Below are 20,833 nucleotides of genomic sequence, written 5' to 3'. Positions count from 1 at the left end.
TTGTACTGTGTACGGTCTGGAGTGTGTTACTGTGCTGTGTACGGTCTGTGGTGTGTTACTGTGCTGTGTACGGTCTGGAGTGTGTTATTGTGCTGTGTACGGTCTGGAGTGTGTTATTGTACTGTGTACGGTCTGGAGTGTGTTATTGTGCTGTGTACGGTCTGGAGTGTGTTATTGTGCTGTGTACGGTCTGTGGTGTGTTATTGTGCTGTGTACGGTCTGTGGTGTGTTATTGTGCTGTGTACGGTCTGGAGTGTGTTATTGTGCTGTGTACGGTCTGGAGTGTGTTATTGTGCTGTGTACGGTCTGGAGTGTGTTATTGTGCTGTGTACGGTCTGGAGTGTGTTATTGTGCTGTGTACGGTCTGGAGTGTGTTATTGTGCTGTGTACGGTCTGGAGTGTGTTATTGTGCTGTGTACGGTCTGTGGTGTGTTATTGTACTGTGTACGGTCTGTGGTGTGTTATTGTACTGTGTACGGTCTGGAGTGTGTTACTGTGCTGTGTACGGTCTGGAGTGTGTTATTGTGCTGTGTACGGTCTGGAGTGTGTTATTGTGCTGTGTACGGTCTGGAGTGTGTTATTGTATTTGTCCACTTGACCACTGCTATGTCACAACAATAACAGTTCATTTTATTAATGAACAAGTCACATATTTCACCGGTTTATAATTAGATTTAAAGCTGCGGGACATCCGCGAGACAAGTTAGCTCTTATTCTCACTTAAGCTGTAGCTGCGATAAACGCATTTCCTCACCTGCATCTCTCTCTCACTCACTCTCTCTTTCTCGCTCTCTCTCTTGTAAATTTCCAGAAAAACTGGAAAGTATAAACTCCTAAAACCCAAGAATTCGTCTCTACAAACGTCTAAAAAAACTCCCCCCGATTATTAATTTCCTCTTGTTTATTAACTTTCTCTAGGATAGATAGAACTATATCGTACTATAGAAACAGTAACGTATTAAAAGAGCGACAAACCATTCACCTAAAAAGCGGGAACTATTGACAGAGTCGTGAAGTCGTTTGAAAACAACACACACTGATTCGGACCAATCAGACTGGAGAATTCAGCCATGCTGCGGTACGAGATATCACACAGATGTTTAAAGTAAATGGTGATATCAAACCCATATCTGCTCTCTGAGATGCCCCGAGTGCTAAAATGTGAAGGTGAATGTGAAGAGTCCTGACACTTTTATAACAGCCAGAATATAATGTTTATACTGACTTAAAAATATCTCATAAGTCCATGTATGTAAAAGGGTTCAGGAAAATTCCTGGCTCAGGACCGCATCACTCTGATGTACTCAATATCCAGTACCTTTTAGCACCAACAGAGGGAGCTGTGTTCTTCTCCAAAAGCTCTTTCCAATGCAAGTAAATCTTTATGAGATTTACATGAATATTCAAGCTTGAGTATGGAAAATAACACAAAGCTCGAGTCCAAGGCAAGTCAGGGCTATTTAAATACCTAAAATAAAATGTCAGCTCATAAATCACACAGGAAAAATCCATGTTTTTATGTCAGGGTCTGCAGGCTGGTTGTGACGAGTGCAGTGATTCAGGCTCATAATAAAGCAGGAAGCCGAGAGGTAGCAGATGGTTTTATGTGACCGTGCTGTGAAGCTGGAAAAGGTGTGAAAGCGGAAGACAGGAGGGGAATTCTCACCTGGAAGGAGAGCTTGGCAGGACTGCGTGGGGCGATGGGACTCAGCGTGCTCCAGAAGTGGATGGTGGAAGGGAGGGGACTCGGCGTCAACAACACCGGAGTCTGTAAGAGAGAAAGAAATAAAAATACAATTCAGTGAATAATCAAAATCAGACGTTTTTCCCTTTATAGAGCAAATCTACTGCATGCTGGAGGTTGTAGAAAAGGCCGGAGCTGCACGTCTAAATGGGTTAAAGATGAATAATGCTGTTCAGCTAGTGTCTTATTTCTTTTTAACGTCGGTCACCTGTAACGGTGTCGGTTTACGATGGACACACCCAGGACTTTGTGGTTGTTTTGGTGAAAATTAGGCAGAACACACACACACACACACACACACACACACACACACACACACACAGAGAAATGGAGCATTTTGAAGTCTAATGTATCTGTGATTATGCTGTAAGGGCAGGGATCATGTGTGAATGATAAACAGTGTCTGAGTTGGAGTTTAACAGGTCCGTTAAAAAATAATGGAGAATTATAAAGTCAGCTGACAGAAACTCTGTAGTTAAACCAGTGCTATTAAATCTCAGACGCTCAGATCAGCTTACAGATTAATAGTGTATTTGCCATGCGGTCACACACATGCGCGCACACACACACGCGCGCGCACACACCCACACACAGCATGAGACAAAACACAGAGATAACCATCACCCACACAGAAAAACACAAAATACACTCGAAACACAAACTCACACACCTAGAGAGATACACGTAGAGACAGTCACGCACACTCAGACACACACACTCAGACACACACCTAGAGACACACACGTAGAGACAGTCTCACACACACTCACACTCACACTCAGACACACACCTAGAGACACACACGTAGAGACAGTCACACACACTCACACACACACTCAGACACACACCTAGAGAGATACACGTAGAGACAGTCACACACACACACACACACACTCAGACACACACCTAGAGACACACACGTAGAGACAGTCACACACACACACACACACACACACACACACACTCAGACGCACACACTCAGACGCACACCTAGAGACACACACGTAGAGACAGTCACTCACACACACACACACTCAGACACACACTCAGACACACACGTAGAGACACACACGTAGAGACAGTCACTCACACACACACACTCAGACACACACCTAGAGACACACACGTAGAGACAGTCACACTCTCACACACACACACACACTAACACACACACTAACACACACACTAACACACACACTAACACACACTCTAACACACACTCTAACACACACTCTAACACACACTCTAACACACACTCTAACACACAGGGAGAATCTCTTCATTGAGAAACAACTTCATTAACACACACACATTCAGACACACACACACACAGACACACTACCACACAGACAGACACACACAGAGACACTCAGAAACACACTCAGAGTGACACACACACACACACACACACACACACACAGGTCCCAGACAAAACAGGCTTTATATCATGGTCATGTTGCACAGAGTTCTCCTAATTTACTGCCCACTCAGACTATTTTCAGAAATCCGCCGCCTTCTACAGCAATCTTGCTTTAAACAGAAATAGAGCTGCAGAGTTTTTCTAGTGAATAATTCCTTGACTGTGTGCCGTGTCAGCGCCGCCCCCGGTGTTCTTTCCCTGGGTCTGCCTCGTGGGTGGCTGCTGTAACTGTGAACTCGTACGTCACTGAAGGAGGATGCAGAGGATTACAGTGAATCTGCTGCTCCAAACATGCAGCACAACTTGCTGAACACCACGCAACCAAACGATCCACTCTTCATTTCTTTAACACGTGCGTTCAGCCAATTCAGGCCTTCATAAATTATTTAAAAAACAAACACCCGACACCGGCATGCGGCTAAACACAGAAATGAAAGCATTTCCAAAACATGCTCTGTTCGTGCAGATCATTAAAACACACGAACGCCGAGCTCCGTTAAAAAGCCATTAAAAAAACAAAGAACGCCAGCCCATTAACTAATTATAATTAAACCTGATAATTAATGTCCATTATGTTTAATTAACCGAGGAATGTGTGTCAATGTATAATTAAAAATCAGCCTGAAGCAACACACGACACAATCGACGGATAAAAAGCTGAACACGGATAAAAAAAAAAAAATAATTAAAAAAAAAAAAAAAAACACGGATAAAGGGAGAGAAAAAAAGCTGCAAAGTGATTTTTTTTCTCTTAACTTGTACAAATAACCTGGAAAGTAAGAATTAATGATCAAATATAAGGGGGGTTTTTACACCTGGTGACTTCATGTGTTTTCTGTGATCAGATATCTATCCGATGGTAAAAAGACCAGGTCTAAATGCCCTCCGAAACGTTTATAGACGGATATAAATCCGATGGTTCGCACCCCTTCAGGAGGTGGTCTGGGACGCGTTTCAGACGAAACTGGACAGGTGTAAATGCATGTGGTTGTTCGAGCCACATACGTCAGCGCTATACTCCTCCCAAACGGAAGAACGTCACTCGCGGGTGACTCACGAGTCGTGCATCGCGCCAGAAACCAATAATGTTTTCCCACCAGCGCCGGCTCCGATCTTTCACCCAGGCGTCTCGTTGGGTCTTAAAATGCGCTGCTGCCGTCAGCGAAAATGCAGCAAACAGTAAATGCTGTTTTCTAGCAACCGCGTACACCAAAGCGTGTTCCATTTCAATTACCCCAGAAATGAGGTCAAATATATTAGCATTTTGGGCGGGAGTAGAAAGATCGGATCGATATCTGATTCGCCGAGACGCGTTTATGTGGCCTAGTGTAAATGGAACAGTTTTAACAAATCAGATAGCTGTCAGATCAGAGACAACACATGAAGTGACCGGGTGTAAAAAGGACCTAAGAGATCAAGATGTGACCTCAACACAGGAGTATTAAGCGAACGAGAAAACCTTTAAGGGTCAACTGGTTAATTCTCTGGATTGTTGATCGGAGGATTGGGGTTCAAGGCCCCGCACAGCCAAGCTGCCACTGTTGGCCATTGAGCAAGGCCCTCAACCCTCCCTGCTCCAGGGGTGCTGTATCATAGCTGCCCCTGCACTCTGACCCCAACCTCCTCAGTTGGGGTATGTGAAGAAAAGAATTCCACTGAGCTGTAATGTACATGTGGCGATAATAAAGGCTTCTATGCCCCCCGTTCTTTAACTGTCTCCGTATCTGAAACACAAAGACACACAAGAGCGTGTGATGCACTGACCAAGGCGTGAGAGGTGATGACGGTGGGTGTGAGGGTGTTTGTGGTGCTGCTCGGAGCCAGCAAACTGTTCACCGCTGCGCTGACTTTATCCAGAGAGAGACCCGGAGGGAGCGAAGTAGGAGACGAGGGAAGCTCTAGCACTCGAGGCTTCTTGGATTTGGGCGGCTGCGCTTCCTGAGTGGAGGCTGGTTGCTGTGTTGCTTCGCTGGAGCTCGTGTCCTCCACTGAAACACGTCCATAAGAAAAGAAGATTAATAATAAATAAAAAATCATAATAACCAGAGATCTGTGGGTCTGAGCTGTGATGTACCAGGTGGATGAGATTCTTCATCCTTCTGCTCAGATTCTACCCCCGGCTGAACCGCAGGCTCGGGGCAGGAGGGTGGAGAGGCATCGACGGGCACCGGAGCCTCCGTAACCACTGGAGTGGACACAGGGATCATCTAGGACAGAAGAGCAAGGGCACGTTGATTGTTAGACTGTGTAGGCCGTTCTATAAGCTCAGAGTATTCTTAAGAGAGATCTTCACCTCCGCTTCGGGTTTGACGTCCAGGTCCACGATTTCGAGCAGATCCTCTCCAGGAGAGATGCTCGGTTGATCTTTGGATTCCATTACAGGTTGAGGCTTTATGACCACAAACACAGGGTGACCCTGCTGGGAACCGACCACACATTCACTACCGGCTACCTGGATCAGTGACGTCAGCGAGCCGGGGTCGGGCATGCTCGTCAGGTAGATCTGAGGGGGATCGCTGAGAGCCTGGTTCTTCTGCGGCTGGCCGTCCTGCAGAACATGTAAAAGAGGCGCGTTAAGCATCGGAGGGGGGGAGAATAACGCATTCAGATCATATCTGTATCTTTAGTAATCTGGAAAGATGGAGACACAACGGAGACAGTTTTAGACAAAGACTCGACTTATCTGCAAATTCCTGTCTTAAGGTTGCCATGGTAACTTCTAGACCAGGCTTTAAAAAAATGGTAGTTATTGTCCTAACTGTAATAATGTCTGAACTGGTCAAGCCGAACGCTCCGTTTTTCTATCTTGGTTTTTGAAAGTCAACAAAGAGAAGCTTTATATTTTTAGCTTTTTGGCTATTAAAGGGATTAAAATATACTACAGTAAAACTGACTGAAGCCTTTTTCACACACCGAGCGCTGGTCAGGCCAAAAAAAAACAGAAAACAAGAAGCTGGCACAAGGAGCAGGATTTATTTGGCTCCTGATGAAGTGTGAGGTCAGTCTGCGTGAGCAGAAGCGTATCAGCCGAAACACAGACCAGACCCATCAGAAGAAACGTGGGGAGCTGCAGAGGGAAAACCGAAGCTCTTTATTTTCCTCTTTTCTTTGTGATTCTCTCAGAAAGCACCCACGAGCTGTGGCACCTCTGTTTGTTTTACCGTCACCTACTCACAGGTTAGGACTTGTGTTAGGAACTCGTGTTAATAAAAGGTGCCGGGTTTGATTTATTTTACGAACTGGGTGTAACGTCACAACAAAAAAATCACCCGGAAATCGCGCTCGGGCTGATCGTAATCCTTACTAGAGTCGTGCAAGTTGTATTCAAGGCTTAACGGGTCCTGGTCCTACACAGCATGACAATAAGACTGACACACACACACACACATACACACACACACACAGTGATTGATACAACAACACTGTGCCTGCCAAATTAGCTGATAACAGCAGGCACAATAAACATGTTTACTCAGTGGGACTAAATTATAACGGGTGTAAGCAAAGCCTAATAAACCATTGCTTGAAATTAAAATGTAATTTTCTTTATGCCATATTTTTTGCACCTGCTCAGAGGAAAACAAAGCAGGACAATTACGCTCAATAAATCACCCACAAAGGAAGTCTCGAGTTCCAGAAACATAGTACAGACATAATAATATATCGTGGGATTATTTTTAAATTGTCTGTCTGTACGGTTAAGCGTGCGTCACGGTACCGCCGTAAGAAAATTCTAGAAAAACTATGGAAGAGGATGCAATGATCTGAAAAGCTGATGGTTTGAGCCTAATTCACGGTGAGTGACCTACCGTAGGGGCAGCAGCAGAGGCAGAGGGCGTCTGTGGGCTGAGGGCGGGAGTGGCGCAGGGTGAGGGTTGCGTCACGATCACCTGCAGCGCGGTGCTGTCGGCTGTAGACGGAGCGACCGCTGCGGCCTGTTGAGCTTCTGTCTGACACACTAGCATCTAGACCACGTAAAACAAGGTAAGCATCGCAAAAACGTTCATTTCTGTATCTTTTTTATTGATACACGGTTACAATTCTGAAAAAATGGTTAATGCACCGAATAAAATATCCCCAACACAATCCACGCCGTCTGAAGAAATAATTCAGAATTGTGCAATAAAGCTTGTAATGTGACTGCAATCGAGCGGCAATATTTTTCTCTGGAAATCTCATTAAATCAAGGTGGGATTTAGTTTCCTGCTAAAAATGGCTCAAGGAAGTGCTGAGTGCTGAACAAATGGCCACCTTCAAAATTCACTCATTCGAAGGCGCTCAAAACAGTTGCACCGTGGTTGATTGACAAGACAGAGCAACGTTGTTGATGAAAAACGTCTAAAGACCTACATCTCTGTTTGCTTTATGACCTCCCAAACTTTTTAGACTGATGATAATGTTAATCCATGACCTACTGATCCAGTATAAATGTATTCACTAAGTCACTTCTGTAAGTTGCTCTTTATAACGGCAGTAGCAGTCTCACCGAACGCTGTAAATATAAACAGAAATAAAACTCGCCTCTTGTAGCAGCCGCTCGCTGCTGCCGAGTTTGGGCGTGTTCTCCACAGACAGCTCAGTTTTCACAGCTTTGCTGGAGCTCTTGCAGGGCGTCTGCAAGGACTGGATGGTGAAGGTGGAGTAAAGCCCAGACTTCATGTAGTCGTTGCGGGAGCTGCGCTGCACCGAGCTCGGAGACGAGCGCTGAGACTGGTGTAGGCTCTTGGACAGGGAGGCCACGGCGGCACCGACGCCCCCCGCTGCTTTACATTGGACAGACGCCTCGGTTTTCTCTCCGCCGACGAGCCGCTGGGCGTCTTCGGGGCTTCTGAGGCCGTCGGCAGAGTTAGGGTCAGGGAAGGTCACGAACTTGTAGACGAACTTCTGACCGCTTACTTTCTTTATGATGTTCTGTTGAGAAAGTCCGAGCTGATTAGTCAAGGCAATCTATTTCATACAGCGTATATAAAAGAACCCCTTTTACTGCAGATGAACAGAATCGGTGGTGGCTGCTGCTTCACTAAACATCGATTCGTTTCTAAATACAGCGCTCGATCATACCAGGTTGCAAGCCCCGCCTCCTCTACATTTCCGATTATACTGTAGTTTCCGATTACAACGAACTGATCAGAAATAATAGCATCCGTAATAAACACACACAGACGCGTCTCTCGCTGTCACCTTGTCGTAGTAGTAGCGCAGCGCGCGGCTCAGCTTGTCGTAGTTCATGTTGGTTTTGTTCTTGCGCAGCCCCCAGAGCCGCGCCACCTCCTCGGCATCCAGCAGCTTAAACTCGCCGTCGTTGGACGTCCAGGAGATCAGGTGTCGCTGATTCTGGTCATCCAGGAGATGAAGCAGAAACTGCCACAGCGTGATGGACGGGTCCATGGCTGCACATAACAATATACGTGTAAACTGACATCGTCTCAATGCAGGCTTACAGAAGTACAGAAATAGAAAAAAAGGGTTAAGCTTGAAGTTTAAAATTAAGTGGAGGTGACGGTTGCAAGGAAAAAACTCCCTGAGCTGATGTGAGGAAGCAACTTCGAGAGGAATCTCATCCTCGTTTGGACAGGAAATAATGTCAATGTAAATAATGTCCTTTCTAAACCAGTTTACAGACAGTTGGAGAAACTGAGAGAAACTAACAGACTTAACTTCCAATTCCTTCTTTGTTCCAAGCAATAAAAAGAAGCACCACCGATGAGGGACTGACTGAGGCACTGAGGCACTGAAGTGCAGCTCCAGTACACCATCACCACACTTGCTTCACACCAAGCTTATTAAAATAAAATGAAGCTACAAGCGTATCATAACGGCTGAACTGAGATTTTAAGAATAAGTCTCCTGAGTTAAAAGCAGACATTACAATCAGTGCTGACCCTGAAAAAATTAAAGGTGCAGTGTGTAATGTGTAACAAAGAAATATCTATTTTAAATGTATATTCGAGATTATATTAGTATTAGAGACACGGTTGTCTTTCTATTATCCTGACGACTCGATTTTAAATGTTCTGACCCAGAAATTAGCTTGCAACAAATAAATAAATAAATAAATAAATAAATAAAGACAGACAGACAGACAGACAGACAGACAGACAGACAGACAGACAGACAGACAGACAGACAGACAGACAGATAAGTAAAAAAATTTATTAATTGATTGATTGATTAAAAGTGAGGCACGTGTAAATTCAAATAAAGGGTCAGGCCACATAGGGGAAGTGTTTTCATATCAACTACAAGCAAGTCTGGGTTTGAAAATGACAAACGGATTCTTTAATCTGCCTAAACACATGCTACGTTACCTGAGCTTGATCGATGTGGACAAAAGTCCCAGATCATTTGTGTTTTATTATTCGTTCAGTGGATAAGCAGGTTAGCAGAATAAAACACACCACCTTCAAAAGTGTGAACGTTTTCATCGGCCCACAATCCGGGAACGTTTCTGTCGTGACCTTCTTTCTATTCTGATATCACAAGCACATGACCACGTGACCTCAGATCAGAAGCGTACGAGGGCGAGTGAGACGGAGTCAGAGATAAGAGAGCTATAACGCAGAGCTGAGCGTATTAAAGTTCTTTTATACGGCGGCAGAGCCTTTTCTTTTGTGATGTAGGAGATCTGGAGTCGATCCCAGATCAAGGGAAAGCTTTAACATGTGATCAGTTTACTGACTAACTGCCTGCAAAATGGAAGAGTTTATATTTTTTTAAAAAAAGAAGAAATTTTTGTCTGCTAAAATAAATTACTTGAAAGCAAAAATTTGTCATCATCTTTTTTTCTCTTTATTTATTTATTTAATTTAATTTTCAATATAAACTCTTCCATCAGTTGATCAGTTTACTGATCTTTACTGCCTGCAAAATGGAAGAGTTTATATTGAAAAAAAAATAATAAAAAAAGGAAAGAAAGAAAAAAAGAAGACAAATTTTTGCCTGATAAAATAAATTACTTGAAAGCAAAAATTTCCACACAAAAAAAATTAATAATAAATTCCAACACAATAATAATTATTACACGTGATGGAGAGTTTGAAACTAATAAAGCTATTTAAAGTTCATTCATTCATTCATTCATTTTCTACCGCTTTATCCGAACTACTCGGGTCACGGGGAGCCTGTGCCTATCCCAGGCGTCATCGGGCATCAAGGCAGGATACACCCTGGACGGAGTGCCAACCCATCACAGGGCACACACACACACTCTCATTCACTCACATTCACACACTACGGACAATTTTCCAGAGATGCCAATCAACCTACCATGCATGTCTTTGGACCGGGGGAGGAAACCGGAGTACCCGGAGGAAACCCCCGAGGCACGGGGAGAACATGCAAACTCCGCACACACAAGGCGGAGGCGGGAATCGAACCCCGACCCTGGAGGTGTGAGGCGAACGTGCTACCCACTAAGCCACCGTGCCCCCTGCTATTTAAAGTTATTTATAAAAAAATTTTTAAAAATAGTTTATATGATGCATGTGATGTCTCCAAAGTGTGCAATGGTGGGATGAGATGAAACTGAATATATTTAGTACCACAAAAATATATTTTATGCATTATATTAGGAGTGGCCAACCAGTCACAGACCAAGAGCCACATATTTTACTGTGTTACCGCATCATCATCACCTTTTTTTCCCCTGCCATTTTGAGAGCGAACTTGACACAAATTGTTTACTCAAACGATCTTGTGCCTACTGGGAAACTTTGAGGTTATTTTCATCCCACTCACATGCGCGTTTGACGAAAATACCGTATTGAACTCAAGCGAAGCGAACACGCACAATAAAAAGACACAAATACAAACTTCGGGATGAACGTAAGAGCAGCATGAAACCGTGCAAAGAGCCGCATGCGACTCGGGAGCTGCGGCTCGGCCGCCCCTGCGTTATAGAATAAATTATACTTTATCTGTTTATAGCTACGTTAAATGTTGACAAGCTTACCATAAAAGTAAGAAAATTAAAAGTTTTAATTTAATAAAAAATATATATAAATTAACAAATATATATATATATATAAAATATAAATTATTTGTTTGTTTGTTTATTTATTTATTTATTGGGCACGGTGGCTTAGTGGTTAGCACGTTCGCCTCACACCTCCAGGGTTGGGGGTTCGATTCCCGCCTCCACCTCGTGTGTGTGGAGTTTGCATGTTCTCTCCGTGCCTCAGGGGATTCCTCCGGGTACTCCGGTTTCCTCCCCTGGTCCAAAGACATGCATGGTAGGTTGATTGGCATCTCTGGAAAATTGTCCATAGTGTGTGAGTGAATGAGAGAGTGTGTGTGCTCTGCGATGGGTTGGCACTCTGTCCAGGGTGTATCCTGCCTTGATGCACGATGACGCCTGAGATAGGCACAGGCTCCTCGTGACCCGAAAAGTTCGGATAAGTTGTAGAAAATGAATGAATGAATGAATGAATGAATGAATGAATTAGATGTTTAATTTATTTCTGATTTTATTTCCATGCTAAAATGAAACAACAAATAAATAAAACCAAGCTGAAGATCTGTGCCTACGTCTGATCTTGCAGTGGATTTTGTGAACAGATAAATAAAGCTGGGGTTCTTGTTAGACTCCTAGCAGGAGAAGCGAGTCGAGTGTCTGAGAGCCGACGGCGTGCGTCACGAAGCCGATAAGAGCGTTTTTTGAGGCTGCGAATTAACCTTATTTCCATTCATCCTTCCCTCCGTCTAATTACGCAAGTGGTACTGAACACCTTAGAAACCATCGCCATGGTAAAAGCTTTTTCAGCAGCGGTAACTATGGAATAAAGAGTGTGTGTAAAATCTCCTGAGCTCCTCACATCAGCGGCGGCTGAAATGACTGCAAACACAATCACGGCGACTTCTGCAGCACCGAGGAAGACTAATTTAACACTCGTTACTATTAATCCTACAGGCTGTTAGGGCCCTACAGCAAAGAGGGGAGACGCTGCACTGCTGCTTTTAACTGTCTTATTTCTTTAAGTCTTCCTTTAGCTGATATTCTCTGGATAACAGAGAATGACAGTGTTTTTTTTTTTGTACTAGTATTATTGCTCTTAGATCTTTTCCCATATAAATGATCAGAAAATAACATCAAATAAATTTGACTTCAAAATAAAGTCAGGCTTCTTTCATCTGAAGTGATTTTTATCTTTCTCTGTTTTATGACCTTTAGTTTTTTGCTTTCCTGCTTGAAACCAAAGCAAGGAGAAACATCACCAATCAGAGTGAAGCCTTCAAGATCCTGAAGCTCGTTGGCAGAAAAGTGAAATACTGGTGGACATTTAGCGTAGATGCGAAGATGTCCGTAAAAAGAACTCCCCAGTCCGCTCCCCCTCCCGCACCCCTTCCAAAAGCAAGAAACAAAATCGGTAAAAGATTAAAATAGAAAAATAAAGACCAATTTAAAATGGTAAATAGTAACATAAAGAAAAAAATAAAAGAGAAAATAGAAAAATATAAATAAATAAAAACTTAAAATAGTAAAAAGAAATGAAAAAAGTAAAATTGAGTAAAATATAGAAATAAATAAAAAATTAAAATAGTAAAATATATAAATAAATAAAAAATTAAAAGGGAAAAATAATAAAAAATAAAAAAGGAAAGATAAAATATTTAGTAAAAATTTAGTAAAATATATAAATAATATAAAAAAGGGAAATATCTAAAATTGAAATATAAAAAATTAAATGTAGTAAAATATATAAATTAGTAAAAAATTAAAAGTACATCTCTCATAATACAAACTTAAATCGTCTAATGTTTATATAATTAAAAATTAAATAGTACAATATATAAATAAAAATACTTAAAAGAGTAAAATATTAAATTAAATAAATAATTAAAGTGTCCCAACTATATCAAGAACTAAAAAATTAAAATAGTAAAATATATAATAAATCAACCCTTCAATCGTACCATCTCTCCATACCTAACAAATTTAACTCTATCACTACCCTCACACTTCCCTTGCTTCCAACTATCTACCTCCTTCCCGCGTCCCCTCTCTCCCCTTTTCACACAACCTTCCCCTCGTCCGCTCTCCCCCTCCCGCACCCCTTCCCCTCGTCCGCTCTCCCCCTCCCGCACCCCTTCCCCTCGTCCCCTCTCTCCCTCCCTCACCCCTTCCCCTCGTCCCCTCTCTCCCTCCCTCACCCCTTCCACACCCCTCTCCAACCCCTCCCCCCTAACCCTTTCACCATCCCCTCTCTCCCTCCCTCACCCCTTGCCCGCCCCTCTCCAACCCCCCCAACCCTTTCACCATCCCCCATCCTCTCCCCCCCTCTCCCTTCCTCCAACCCCTCTCTCCCTCTAATAAGATATCTTTACTATTAACATGAACACATGACAGTCTGACTCTGATGACTGAATGAAAACAAGCAGGTCATGATCAGGAGACTGCACAATTTTTACCCTGAATCTTCCAAAGTAAACTAAAGACACTGAGGGTTTATTGCAGAATTAAAATGTTTCTGTGGCTTGTGTAAAAGACACTGGATTACAGCCAGTTTGGCATAGTGGAAGTTCAAATGTTATACCTGTTCAATGCAACCTGCCAGTTCACTGACTTCATGACGTTAGCGGTTACATCAAGTCTAACTGGACTGGTTGAGGCCGGCCTGCTGAGGTCAAGAGTCACTTTTATAAAGACGTGTAAATCAATGAACAGTTCACAGTGAATTTAGGGCAATTTCAAGAAACGCCTGAAAAGATATGATATAAAACATACCTGAGCTGCCCTTAGGACAAAATTTCACACAATTACAGAAACTAGACATTTGCTGGGAGAAAAAGTTCCCATGTCTACGTCTGTCGCTTTGAATAGAATACACACATCAGACTGTGACCTTCAGGGTCAGAAAAGTCTACAAAGCCTTACAGATTGGCTCAAACCATCTCCACACGACAAAAACTTTAACAGCTTTTGGATCTCATGAGATGATCGATGAGCGTTTGGAAGTAAAAGACACAAACACTGGCTTCCTGATAAACACACTGCAGATTCTTCACTGCAATATTACGTTTTCAAGATAAGTAAATAGACTTAATTGCTAATTTGGTTTGTGCAATATTGCAATTTCATCTTCACTACAGCATAAAACAATGTCATGACATCCGATAATGTTTACTCTATTACACTACAGGACCTGAGTGTGTGAGTGAGTGTGTGTGTGTGTGCATGAGGGAGCGAGTGTGCTAGTGAGCGACTGAGGAGTGAATGAGGGAGTGAGTGAGTGAGTGAGTGAGTGTTAGTGACGAGTGAGTGAGTGACCGAGTGTTAGTAACAGAGTGAATGAGTGAGTGAGTGAGTGTGCATGAGTGAGAATGTGAGTGAGTGAGTGTGTGTGTGCACGAGGGAGTGAGTGAGTGACTGAGGAGTGACAGTGTGACCATACGTGTGTGTGTGAGTGAATGAGTGAGTGAGTGAGCGAGCGAGCGAGCGGCTGAGTGTGTGTGTTAGTGTCCGAGTGAGTGAGTGAATGAGTGAGTGAGTGAGTGAGTGTGCATGAGTGAGTGAGTGAGTGAGTGTGCATGAGTGAGAATGTGAGTGAGTGAGTGAGTGAGTGAGTGAGTGAGTGAGTGAGTGAGTGAGTGAGTGAGTGAGCGTGAGTGAGTGAGAATGTGAGTGTGTGAGTGAGTGAGTGAGTGTGAGTGAAAATGTGAGTGAGTGAGTGAGTGAGTGTGCATGAGTGAGAATGTGAGTGAGTGAGTGAGTGAGTGAGTGAGTGAGTGAGTGAGTGAGTGAGTGAGTGAGCGTGAGTGAGAATGTGAGTGTGTGAGTGAGTGAGTGAGTGTGAGTGAAAATGTGAGTGAGTGAGTGAGTGAGTGTGCATGAGTGAGTGAGTGATTGAGTGAGTGAGTGAGTGAGTGTGCATGAGTGAGAATGTGAGTGAGTGAGTGAGTGAGTGAGCGTGAGTGAGAATGTGAGTGTGTGAGTGAGTGAGTGTGAGTGAAAATGTGAGTGAGTGAGTGAGTGAGTGAGTGAGTGTGCATGAGTGAGAATGTGAGTGAGTGAGTGAGTGAGTGAGTGAGTGAGTGAGCGTGAGTGAGAATGTGAGTGTGTGAGTGAGTGAGTGAGTGTGAGTGAAAATGTGAGTGAGTGAGTGAGTGAGTGAGTGAGTGAGTGAGTGAGTGAGTGAGTGAGTGAGTGAGTGTGCGAGTGAGTGAGTGAGTGAGTGAGTGAGTAACCCTGCGATTGTGAGTGAGTGAGTGAGTAACCCTGCGATTGTGAGTGAGTGTGCGAGTGAGAACACTACTGACATGGGATGTAAGAAGATTAAGAAGTGTTAGTGACTGGCTGAGTGTGTGAGTAAGTAAAAGTTATGAAGGAAAGAAAAAGAAAGAAAGAAAGCTTTATTTTTGTAAGGATAAATGAATGTTATGTACATGATCATTATCACAAGGCTATTACAGTCTAATAAATACAAGCATGCACACACACACACACACACACACACACACACACACACACACACACACACACACACACACACACACACACACACACACACACACACACCTGTTATTGCAGAAGGGAAGGGGGATGAATAAAAGAGCAGATAGAGAGAGGGGCGGTGAAGGAAGGCCAGTATAAATCTGTTTTCACTTGTCAGGCAGGATGGCCTCAGGAGGATGGAGAGAGGCCTTTTCTTTTCTGATGTTTAATAGCCAATTATCTTCAGTTCTCCAGCGGCGAGGCCTGGCACGATTTATAACACCTGAGAGCGAGCAGGCTGAGCGGCCAGACGCATGCAGAATTAACGTTAGCATAAAATCAGGGCTTGCCAGAGAAAAAAAAAAGAAAGCCCAACCCTAAAAGCCAGCATCAGACCGAGCTCACGGTTTACTGACAAAGAGAACGCCAACATGTTTATTCTCTACGCTGTAACAGCACCAGATGTGTAGGATAGTAAGCTATGGGGTAATAAATCTGAGCTCACCAGTTGCAGCATCGAGCTGCATAAGAGTCGACTCTGGGATGTAAGAAGATAGATAAATAAAAGACACTTAAAAAATGAACAAGTGCAAGACTGTCATTTTATAACGGATAAGTTTAGATCATCATCATTTAAGCATACTATAAAAAAAAGAAAAAAAGAAAAAACACAACACTGAGATTTCCAAGACTTTTGACACAAGACCAAAGTGGCTCAAGTAGTTAAGGCTCTGGGTTGTTGAGCGCCAAGCTGCCACTGCTGGGCCCTCGAGCGAGGCCCTTATCCCTCACATGCCATCTTGAGTTATTCCTTCCACTCCCTTAACATGAAGACACAAGCGTGCTCTTACTCTATGCAGCTTCATCACCTTTAAGTTAAGGGCCAGACGGTGATTTCAGTACGACTGGGAAGAAGCTGCTCCTAAACAGACAACAGGTCTTGGGAGGTGTTCCAAGTATATAGGGGTTATACCTAATGAAAGTGGTTGGAGAAAGAACACCCGGTGATGCACTATGGGAAAAAGGCGAGCTGGCGAAAGCAGTGTGATGTTCTGGGCTAGGAATGACATAAGAATCATGTACTGCTTGAAAACGGTGAGTCCTGGCATTTCTGTGGATGTTATTTTTTCATTATAAAATGATAGAAGAGCAGCTCCAGATTCTGTGGTTCGACCCCTGAGCTCGGGCTGCTGACATGCTTGTTCTCTCTGGGACGTTCCAGGTTCCTACAATTCCTCCATTCTTATGGAAACATGAAGTGGAACCATGCTGAACTGGGCAGTTGTGGCTCATGTAAGTAAGGTTGTTGATTAGAAGATCAGGGTTCGAGCCCCAGAGCTGCCACAGTTGGGTTTTGCAAGGCATTTAACCCTCACTGCTCCAGGGTGTGGTATCATCGGACACCAACCTCCAAAGTAGGGATATGTGAAGAAAGAATTTCACTGTCCTGTAATGTATATGTGACAAAATAAAAAGCTTCTATTCTGTTCTATCTAAGAGTAAGCAAATAAAGTGACAGGCGAGCGAACCGACGTTCCCTGTTCGTATTCCCTGCTTATGGTATTCCCATGATAGACCCCGGATCTACCGTAACCCTCACCAGGATAAAACGCTAATCCATCTCATTGACCGCTGCGTCCGATCTGAATAGCGGTAAAGCGGTAGACGTCAAGAGCCTACAGACGGAGCCTCTCTATCAGAAGTGCGCTCTCTCGCATTCCCGTCCTGTCTGATCTTGCTTAACTAAGCAGACTGTCTTTGTAAACACGTCCAGCACTTAAATCCCTGCAGCGATGCCGTGTGTTTTTCAATAGTAATTTCATAAGATTTGGGGAAGACTATCAGTCTGTCGAAGTGGAGAGACCTGATGTTCCGGTTTGCAGAGTGACGTGAGGTAGAGAACACGCTGAAGCATGTTACACAACAGAGAACACAACAATAACTACAGTAAACCGTGTCCAATTCGCAAAATACCCCTGCTAGAAAAACTCAACTGTTATGGATACTTTATTAGCTACATCGCACTCGGGTGTGAATAGAAAAAAAGAAGAAGCAAGGTTTAGTCTCGCTCGGGTCTCAGAGGAACACCGGTCTGAATCCACACGACCGCAGGAAGCCAAGTGAACACCATGTGTTTCGAGAATGAAACGATCTGGAAATTGAACCAGACTAACAAAAAAAAAAAGGAGGCAATAAATGACAATTTGCATAATATAGATGATCAATGACTATACAACAAATTCTGTTTTTACCTTCTGGATCATTTAGAAAACAACCAACAAACCAAACGATTCTGGCCTTTAGCATACTTAAGCAGTGTCCACTCTATTATTCCTCACTTTTTTTTTTTTTTCCTTAAATCTGGGCTCCTTAGTGCACATACTTTTATCAAACTGCGAGATGAAGCCCATTAGTCCGTGACGTCTGTGACGCTTACAACTCTCGACTAACAGAACAGATATTATCATTTAAAAAAAATGTAAAAACCTTTTTACACGATAGATTCATTTTCCTCTCAGGTGAAGAACTACATTTGTTCCCAGCAAGATGAAAGTGTTTCAAGATTGTGGCACAATTAACCGCCAAAAACGAGAGCACAAAAAAGATAAGGGTCTGGTTTGACAGCAGACATGCGTTCTTCAAATACAGCCTTTATATTTGCAGATGAAATCTTTTCCGGCTGAAAAAAAATCCAGCTGGTAAGTATCGGCATATGGGAGGCAATTAAGGAAGTTGTTTCTCAATGAAGAGATTCTCCCTGTGTGTCTGTGTGGGTTTCCTCCGAGTTCTCCGGTTTCCTTCGTCATGCTGGAGTACAAATCAGCGACTCTAAAGTGTGTGTGTGTGTGTGTGTGAGTGAGTGAGTGAGTGAGTGTGTGTGAGTGTGTGTGTGTGTGTGTGTGAGAGAGTGCGTGTGTGTGTGAGAGTGTGTGTGAGAGAGAGTGTGTGTGAGAGAGAGTGTGTGTGTGTGAGTGAATGAGTTGCTCTGAGAGGATAAGGTATCCCATCCTATGACATGGTGGTAACCTAGTGGTTAAGGTGTTGGGCTACCAATCAGAATGTTGTGAGTTCGAATCCCACGTCCACAAAATTGCCGCATGGTCTCCTGACTTTGACTGCATGTCCAACAGGTAGCTAAAGGGGATTTTGTCCGAAAAGCAACCAGTGTGTATACAAACGAATCAGGAAGCTTTTCCAACAAAACCCCTCAAACCACTAATGCGCAAAACGCACATCAAACACGACCCAGACACCGAGGTGTGAACTTGGACGCTTGTTTTCTGTGTCAGCTCAAAATCTCAGCCCTCCCTCATGACACAAGTCCGCGTGTATTCATCATCTCAGTCATCTATTAAAGTCGACTTGACTACAGGACGCACAAAAAAAACCCATCCGATTAAACACATAACGAGGAGGAAAGCGGAATTAACTCACCACTTATGAGAGGGTTGGAATCCATGTTCGCGTTGATCCTGTTTGATTTCAGCACACAAACTCACATATCTGCGTTTAAACCGAGCCGAAAGTCGCTTTCCTGGACGAAAGCGAGCGCGATTTGGTTGTAGGATTATATAAGAGTGCTGCCATGATGCTAACACATACATGCACCTCTTCGTCCATGTTAGCCGCCGCAATGTTGTTAGCTACAAGCTAGCTGCTTATCACCACTATCTATCCACCGCTAAGGCACTCGGAGGCTGGTTTAATGTCCCCCTGCTGTTTGAATCCGCTGTGGGGGGGAAACGAGGAGGGTTTTAATATCTATATTAAAACACCTGGATTAGAAATACGACAAGTGAAGAAGCGAATAAATGTATTAGTTTAAGCTAAACTGGTTAGCTAAACGGTTAGCAACCGTCTTCTTCTTCTGTTACTAACCCGTTGGTGCTGAAATAATGTTAACTTTCATCCCGAGTACAACAAACATCTCTCGTTTCCCACCATGACTAAAAGCAGTAATAACATAAAACCTCACCACTAAAGAGACCTAAAGTTTAACCCGACGTCCCTGATCTTTATTAGGAAAACATGTATAAATAGAAATATATATATATATTTATTATCTTTTTCTTTCCTTTGCTTCCTGTTCTGTATTAAAACGCGCTCAACTTTTCACTTTCCTCTCTCTCTGTCTCTCTTTCTCTCTCTGTTCATTGGAGTCCCTACGGGGCGCCTGCGTCACGTGACGTCAGTGAAAGAAGAAGGGTTAAAAAAAAAACAGTGAAGAGATGAAAAGCAGAAGGATGACAATAATGTATTATGCATGTGTCAATCGTGAGAGGACGACAACAAAAATAAGCAAACCTTGCAAGGACAGGACAGGATTCCTGTTTCCCACACTATACCTGTGCCTAGGTAGCAACAGCAGGGGTGTCAGTACTTTTGCACTCTTGATAAATTAATTGTTTGTAGTTCATATTTACTTCCGACTATTTACCAGCAACAATGATTAGATTCACTATATGGCCAAAAGTTTGTGGACATTTGACCGTCACACCCATTGCAGATTATTCCAACATTTTTCTGCCCTTAATAATAAGACAAGAGGACTTTGTCCAATGAGAGGCTTCTGTCCATCAACAGGACTTTGTCTAATGACAGGCTTCTGTCCATCAACAGGACTTTGTCTAATGACAGGCTTCTGTCCATCAACAGGACTTTGTCCAATGAGAGTCTTCTGTCCATCAACAGGACTTTGTCCAATGACAGGCTTCTGTCCATCAACAGGACTTTGTCTAATGACAGGCTTCTGTCCATCAACAAGACTTTGTCCAATGACAGGCTTCTGTCCATCAACAGGACTTTGTCCAATGAGAGGCTTCTGTCCATCAACAGGACTTTGTCCAATGACAGGCTTCTGTCCATCAACAGGACTTTGTCCAATGACAGGCTTCTGTCCATCAACAGTACTTTGTCCAATGACAGGCTTCTGTCCATCAACAGGACTTTGTCCAATGACAGGCTTCTGTCCATCAAGAGGACTTTGTCCAATGAGAGTCTTCTGTCCATCAACAGGACTTTGTCCAATGACAGGCTTCTGTCCATCAACAGGACTTTGTCTAATGACAGGCTTCTGTCCATCAACAAGACTTTGTCCAATGACAGGCTTCTGTCCATCAACAGGACTTTGTCCAATGAGAGGCTTCTGTCCATCAACAGGACTTTGTCCAATGACAGGCTTCTGTCCATCAACAGGACTTTGTCCAATGACAGGCTTCTGTCCATCAACAGTACTTTG

The 20,833-nt window shown here is 43.4% G+C and overlaps 1 protein-coding gene across 1 annotated transcript in view; it reads right to left on the bottom strand.

Moving 5' to 3' along the window:
- elk1 (ETS transcription factor ELK1) overlaps positions 1–19,748 on the bottom strand; it is a 21,680-nt gene extending 1,932 nt beyond the window's left edge. Inside the window, exons 1-8 of the mRNA XM_027151320.2 lie at positions 19,030–19,748; positions 8,346–8,554; positions 7,686–8,075; positions 6,974–7,129; positions 5,458–5,712; positions 5,239–5,371; positions 4,929–5,152; positions 1,667–1,768 (exon numbers count right to left, since the gene is read on the bottom strand). Coding sequence (XP_027007121.1) covers positions 1,667–1,768; positions 4,929–5,152; positions 5,239–5,371; positions 5,458–5,712; positions 6,974–7,129; positions 7,686–8,075; positions 8,346–8,554; positions 19,030–19,054 — 1,494 coding nt within the window. The 5' untranslated portion in view covers positions 19,055–19,748. The remainder of the gene's footprint in view (positions 1–1,666; positions 1,769–4,928; positions 5,153–5,238; positions 5,372–5,457; positions 5,713–6,973; positions 7,130–7,685; positions 8,076–8,345; positions 8,555–19,029) is intronic.
- Between the last annotated feature and the right edge of the window lie 1,085 nt (positions 19,749–20,833).

This window comes from Tachysurus fulvidraco, chromosome 14, assembly GCF_022655615.1.
Source record: "Tachysurus fulvidraco isolate hzauxx_2018 chromosome 14, HZAU_PFXX_2.0, whole genome shotgun sequence".
In the NCBI taxonomy this organism is placed as follows: Eukaryota; Metazoa; Chordata; class Actinopteri; order Siluriformes; family Bagridae; genus Tachysurus; species Tachysurus fulvidraco.
Note: the sequence above shows the minus strand (reverse complement) of the source record. Positions and strands in the feature narration are given on the sequence as shown.